At 38.5% G+C, this 7489-nt stretch overlaps 1 protein-coding gene across 19 annotated transcripts in view; it reads right to left on the bottom strand.

The window, feature by feature from the left end:
- Nucleotides 1-218: 218 nt before the first annotated feature.
- Nucleotides 219-7489, bottom strand: part of ELAVL2 (ELAV like RNA binding protein 2) — a 142259-nt gene continuing 134988 nt past the window's right edge. For 15 of the 19 annotated variants that reach the window (XM_044939767.1, XM_044939764.1, XM_044939769.1 and 12 more), the window contains 2 exons: nt 3532-3570; nt 219-2989 (listed from right to left, as the gene is read on the bottom strand). In XM_044939767.1, the coding sequence (XP_044795702.1) occupies nt 2659-2989; nt 3532-3570 (370 nt within the window). In that variant the 3' untranslated portion in view covers nt 219-2658. The remainder of the gene's footprint in view (nt 2990-3531; nt 3571-7489) is intronic. The other 4 variants (XM_044939761.1, XM_044939759.1, XM_044939762.1 and 1 more) reach the window with 3 other exon arrangements.

Genomic DNA, 7489 nt, shown 5'->3' with positions numbered 1-7489 from the left:
TACTCATGAAGTAATATTTGAAAAATAAGAAGAAGCTGTCATTGAAAGAACAATTTTTGCACGTTCTACTTCAAATAACATGCTTTTTGGCATCTGTTCCATAACACTGCTTTCAATGAGAGCTCTGAGGTAACCTCTTTTAGCTCAAGAGAGCAAGTTTATTAGACTGAGCACAGGAGCCCCCAAAAATGTATAAAGACCTACTCACCACACTGTTCTTTCCCTTCAACTTTGTTTATTGATGTACTGAACATGAAAAAGTACAAAGAATCCAAACACAAAAGAAAACATGTACAGCCTCTTAAATACTCAACAGAATATATTTTCTATTCCAACAGATGTGAATTAAGTCATACTGTACAACTTCAAATAAATACCAGCCTTACATTTTATTAAGTGCTCTGATAAACACAGTGAAGTGAAGCACAATTTGCATGCCCTCTCATCAATGCCTTGGTTTGCTACAGTAGTATAGGAAAGAAGCATGTAGCTGCTGTTTTCCCGTGAGGGGAAACCTTATTTTTTTTTAAGTATATACACGTATTTTGTTTTTTAGTTTTTTTTTTTTTAAACGCAGGTTAACTCTGACAATCTAAATGCACCTAAGGATATGAGAAAGTGCTAAGCCAATTGATTTCTGAATAGCATTGAGTGGGTCAGCATGAAAACTCGCTTATTCACTTTAGCACGCGCCTCACAGTATATGTACTGTACTATACTGAAAAATTTTATAACTACAATTTTAAATAATAAAAAATAAAACAACGCAACTGCAAAGATAATGTACAACTATGTTATGCATAGCACATTGCCTGTTCTAAGGGGAAGCATGTGAGCATCTCAGTTTATACAAAAAGCAGGACGTAACTATATAGTTCTCAGTGCATCCTGATGAAGGCATTTTTACCTTCAGCTTTTTTGAAAATTTATTATAAGCTAGATGCTAATCAGAAAATATTTTGTATTTTTTAAAATTTCTTTCATACATGGTAAAGACTTATTTTATTATTTCCCCAAATAGTGGTTTAAGCATCATACAAAGTTAAATTTCAATAGCATACAGATATTTATGATTTTTGTATGAAAAATGTAAGGAAATTTGTTCAAAACCTATGGTTATACTCATTTTTTTTTACCACAAACATATTTATAAACGAAAATGTAGCATCACCATAAACAGCAGAAGCTAGACTATCTACAGACAAAATTAGCAACAAATCTGATGCACTGTAAATCCAAGTCCTCAGGACAACAAAAGTGATTAAGCAAGACCTCAAGTAACAATGTTAATGCCATTTACAAAGGAAAAAACTGATACAAAAACATTTAAAACCTGAACATCACTTGGCATGTAAGGGAAAAAAAAAATCAAATTAGCTGAAAGGTTCATAAACACAAGGTCTTATTTACATTACACAAAGCTCAGGTGTTAGCCTTGAACGTAACTTTCAAAATACCTTCAAATATATCCAACTCAGATCACTTTTGCCGATTTGCTGCAGTACAAATCATGTGCAACATCTTTTTTTCCTTAAGACAAAACAATTCTTCAAACAATACTGCAAGTACATCACTAAACACCATGAGCTCTATCTGAAGGGATTTCTTTAGGAAGAACAGATTTTTTTTCCCCCATCTCTTGGTAATTTAAATTTCTTGCCTGCTCTTATATATTCTTTTGTAAATTTTTTTTATTTGTTTCAAAATCACAAATCAATGTGAGCCACCTATCAGGTAATAACCAGGATGATCAGACGCTACACTGGTGATTACAAAAACGAAACCAGCAGTGTTTCCCCCATTGATTCTACTCCTTTCATACAAAGATCTCAAAAGTATTTTCTACATCATAAATCTTTCTAAATTTTCCAACCACTGCAAATTTCCTGGTAAATTTTAAAAGCTCACTAGGTGTCATATGAAGAGATTTCTCAAAGTATTCAAGTCAAAATATTTGTTCCAGGACCAGTAAAAAGTTTCTCCAAATTTTCTTTTTTATAAAAATAGATGCTTTTTTTAAACCCACATCAAAGAGGCTCTTATCTCTTTGGCAAGGTACTGCTTTACGAAAAGTTCTCCAGTATTCTTACAATAAGCGTTTATAATGTAGCCCCCCCTTCCCCAACCCAAATCATAATTACAAAATAAATACTGTTTTTAACTTCATAAATAAAAATGTAAACTTCAAAATACTTTTCTTAGACATAACAGCAATGCTTTAAATGTAAACCAAACACAAAGCTAATCAGAAAAAGAAAAAAAGGAGGGGGGGAAGGACACAACCAACGGAAGAATTACAACACAAAGCCTCAATATTTACTCACAGGTTCAAGGCAGTTATGTAAAAAGAAAAGAAATGTCTTCCCTTAGCTGAAACACTTTAAAAGGTCCACCTTCTTCAAAGAAGGCAATAAAATGCAATGTGACAGGTAAAAACCCTGTACCTCTTGTCCATATTCAAACATAAAAGATATTTTAAGAAGTTTTAATTCAAATACTAGCAATAAAAAATCTCACATATTTCTTAGGATGCTAAGTAGTCGTTTTATCCCCATCTCAACACTGACTTACAAAGACATTTACTAATGTATAAAGTTTCTCTTAACTTGCCTTTGTTGTATAGTTTTCATATATAAATGGACTGAGGACAAGAGCTCATTAGGCTTTGTGCGTTTTGTTTGTCTTAAAGGAGACCTGCAGTACTCTGTCCCCCAGACGGTATCCGTTGAGGCTAGCTATCGCCATGGCAGCCTCATCATAGTTTGTCATAGTCACAAATCCAAAACCTTTGCATTTATTGGTGTTAAAGTCACGGATGACCTTCACGTTGGTGACAGCTCCAAAAGGCCCAAACATTTGCCACAGGATACTCTCATCTGCATCAGGAGCCAGGTTGTACACAAAAATACACCACCCTGTTCCTGGGTGCCCAGGGATATTAATTCCAGCCAAACTGGTCATTCCATCAATGGTCATTGGAGAAAACCTACTGAACAAAATAGGAAACACACACACACACACAAAACAGAAACAGAGGTTGGTTACAGCGATGGATTTATTTCTTTCCCTAACTCCCCTCCCCTCAACAGATACACACAACTATTTGATGTTTCAACCAAAGTCCATGTGTGGCTTGCAGCAGCATGCTATACTATCATGATATTCACAAGTCATGAAATGGCCATTATATGCTGTAGTGAGTAATACTATCCACTAGAGAAAACGAAATATATTTGGAACTGGTTTCACCAACTTAAGCGGATTGGGAGCAGGAAGGACCAACACAGACATAAACATGCTGTAACGCTGCAACACAACAGAAAATAAATAATGAGGTTTTTAAACACCAGGTGGCATCAAGTGGTATAAAAATACTCTTTGAGTCAACCATGCTTCAAGAAACAGCTTTTCATTAGGTTGTACATGCAAAAGAAAACCCGACACAAACTTATGATGGCTGTCACTCCCCAAATCAAAGAAACTAGTCAATTATGGGAAGGGATTATGAGCGTCATGAACCTCTATCATTACCTCTTTACTCCATAAGCCATATTGAGCAGATTGTCCAACCTGCAAAACACACATTCAGCAAACTTCAGTTTTTAACTTTTCCCCTTGAGGTCCAAGAAAGCTGGGCTCGTTACTGCCATCTTCCAAGGGGGCTGTTTATATGTTAACTGTATGTGAAGTCTCAAAATAGAGGGTCTTCTTACATTTCTGAGCAAATGGGTACCACTGCCATACGACAGTAGCTCTTCCAATCTCTAGGTCAGTGCAATGCAGGGAAATCACTGCTGGTCACCTCAGAAAACCCTTTTGAGAGGAAATGCGGGGGCTGTGAAATAGTTAGCATCTGGGTTCTCACCTTTGCAGGCAAGGTCTAAGCAGGCCACATACATCTACATAGTCTTTGTTACTCTTAGCTTTCACAGCTGTTGGCTCCTGAGTACTGTCAGATGAAGGGACTCGCCCAAGGCCAAAGGGTTTAGAAAGCAGTGGCACTGACACTCAAATTCTGCAGTTTACACAGAATTTCATAATTCCCCTTAAACCTCCCAAATACAAAGGACTTTCATTTCTAAAAATCAAAGTGTGACTAGTACGGATAAAAAGAACCTTATACACAACCCTCAGCCAAACCTCCCCTTTCTCAATATGCTCAACTAAGTCCACAGAACCTAAGACTACAGACTCACTGAGCAATAAAGCAAGAATCAGATCCCAGTCTGATGTTTATTTTGATTGTTCTACAAGAAGTCCAGTGCTACTACTCAAGGTCTATCAGGTAGATATATGTTCCTATCCCCAATTATTTCTGCACATTTGAGTGTTTTGTAAAACTGAAAAGAATCAAGCTGATGTAATGCAAACTATCTTTTCAATAAAAGAGAGGAACAAACCCCAAGACGAGTACCTTGTGGTGTGTGTATCTTGTCCCTCCTACCCTCTCAGGAGCAGGGACATTACTAAGCATGGACCATAGCCTGGGTCACAGCAGGTTTACCATCAGTATCTGTTGACTGAATAAAAGCAATGAGGCTGCTACCAGCATCCTTATTTATTTAATCCAGAGTAAGAACTATTAGGAAGGCAGGCTGGGGGGCCTGTCTGCACATGCAAGGGAGTGGGCACCTGTGTGGGAAAAGAGGTTGGAGGGTGGGAGGGTTTTGTTTGGTCAAAGATGCCACACCTTTGCACTCCAAAATAAAGGCCACAAATACCAGAAATAGGGATGCAACAAAACCACCAACCATAAAGTAATGGTACAGATAATTTAATAAAAATGCTGGAATGACCAATACAGAGTGCATTTGGCATGCGAATGTGGAATGGAGCAGCTTACTGCAGTCTCCTTCCAAAGCACTCAATGACCCCGAAGCAGAGGCACCAAAGCAGAGTCACATCATCTCTGCACATTAACATGCACGCTCTGCCACCATCAGCTAGGATACCAGCCCAAAGTCCAGAGACAGGAAACTCCCGAGTGAGTTTCCAGTACTTTCAAGACAGGGCAGAAACCAGAACTGCCCTAGAAGTGAATTACATGTGTTAAAGGAAGAGATCTCATTTGTCACTCCCCACCCCAGGATTCTCCAGGCAGGAGACATCTATACTAGGATCTCTGAGGACTCTCTCAACGGGCCTCATATTTACCCTACCTGTGAAACCCTATATGACACCATGATCCTGACCACCGATATCTTTGCTCAATATCCATTTTAAGAAAAAATCAGTCCTATGGAATTCAAGAGAAGTTACTTAACTCTCTCTCTCCCCTCCTTGCTCTTCTTGACCCTCCCTCCTCTCCCATCAACAAGGAGAGCTGGGAGGAATACAACACCTAAGAATCAGAACCCCAGCAATGCTGAAAAGCCCTGCCTGCACGCAGCTGAACCTGGTGGCTTTCCCTGCTCTCAGCACCCCAATGGGGGCTGGGAGAAGGCCGTGTGAGCTCCAATGGGCCCGCATGTACCCCAAGTCCCGCAGCAGTTGGAAAACCGTCAACCAGGTGGTTACCTGAGACACAAGGACCACTATCACTCTCCAGAATCATATATTTCTCCTCGGTCTGTCCAGAGTTCAGAGACAGCCACCTTTTGTATATATGCTCTTTTAATGACAGAAACCAATTTTTAAGGGAGACTAAGTTAGTGGCCTCCAGAATGACCCAGGGGGACGTGCCTGATGATGTACAGCAGTGTGGCCAATACACATTCAAGTGTCTGTTAAAAATACACTCTTCATCTTAAAATAATCTTTATTCCTACCGAATCAACACACTGCACCCAACAGCCTCATCAGTCCCACGTATCACATACTTTCCTGAGGGACAACTTGGCGGTCCTCAAAGGGACAGGGACACAGCCACCGTCCTTCAGCGTGGACACAATCCACTCACAAATAACAGGCCAAGTGGATCTGAAGGATGAGACTGGGAAACCCTGCTGCAACTACAACAACCCTCAAAGCAGAGGTAGATTAAAAGAGATTCCTGCAAATAAACATCAATATCATCATCACCGTCATAATGTGAGCGAGGGCGACACCTGTAAGGACAGCTGGAGTAAATAAGAAAAAGGAGGGCTGGTTATTCCTGCTGCTCCTAGGATAGGCTACACTGAGGTTAGACAAAATAAGATAACATGTCTCACATGAAGTCAGTCAAGAAATGTCAAATGATCAAGATCGTAATTCTATGACTCTTGCTTCAAAGGTGTATTACTCAATATTTACTAATTACATATGTGAAAAATGAGTCAGCATGATAATTAGCAAAACACTGATATATTGTTTATTTCATCCTTATCTTTACTATGTTTGATTCAGGCTTATGAATTAATGAATGTACCAGCACAAGCCCCCATGTGCATATAGTTTATGACTATATGCCTCGTTTCAGACTCTATGTGGGCAATATTTTGAATAGAAACATATTCCCATTTCGAAGCTAGATATTTATAAGTAGAGAATAAAAAGAAGATATGTGCCTCGTTTCTAAGAAATTCAGCTGACAGACTATGCTAGGGTCTACATGCAGGTAAAGGGAAATGTCAGTCCAAGTCAGAAACAAAAAAATATAAACAGATTGTTAATGGGTTAAGAAAATAAAACTCGGAACTCTACAAACAGTGGTTCTCAAAACCTCTCTAAAGATCACCAACCAAGACTGCTTTGAAGTTAATCCACAACAAGATCATCAATCCACCTTATCTAATTCCTTCAAAAGAGAAAACAATTATTCAGGAGGACTGATACCAGTGTTTCCCCAAAGGAGCTGTGACCGTGCAAGCGGCACATGCCTTAAATGAACCTCAAGGGCTGACTTAGACGCTCCTTTAAAAATGCATAAAGGCTTCTGGAAGCAGGCACACAGGCCGTTAGACTAGATCACATTTAATAAAACTAAGGCTGCTCCACAAGAAGAGAGATGGAAAAAACTTTGGCTGGAAGTTTAATTCAGATACCATATCCCAGGAATATACTTAAGGGACTCACAGTAGCCATCCAAATAAATAAGGCTGGTCTTATTCTGAAAACTGCAGTCAATTAGGTAAGCATATTAGATCAGCAGTGCTCATGTTAAAATAATTTTCTAATTATTCATACAGGTTGACTGAGCCATAAACACCATAAGTCCACTTCTAAACTTAACCCTTACTACATAGAATTTTTTAACCTTAAAAGATATGGTACATTTTATAAATATTAAAAAATATCCCTATTAATATTTATAACTTGTATTCTCCAATCTCTCTCAACTACCGAGATACTATAATAATATAAAAACATAGTGCAAATTTTCTAAATTTCGGCAAGAAGCTGACAAACTCAAAGCTAAGAGCATTAGAACACAGATATGAGGAACAAAAGCTCTAAGTAATGAACCAGGCCTGAAGTACAGAAGAGCAAAATACCAACAAAGCAAGCCAGTCCTTCATTCATGAGATGAAAGAAGAAGATTCAACCTTAATTCAATAGAGGAAGGGGA

This window comes from Bubalus bubalis, chromosome 3 (assembly GCF_019923935.1).
Source record: "Bubalus bubalis isolate 160015118507 breed Murrah chromosome 3, NDDB_SH_1, whole genome shotgun sequence".
NCBI lineage: Eukaryota > Metazoa > Chordata > Mammalia > Artiodactyla > Bovidae > Bubalus > Bubalus bubalis.
Note: the sequence above shows the minus strand (reverse complement) of the source record. Positions and strands in the feature narration are given on the sequence as shown.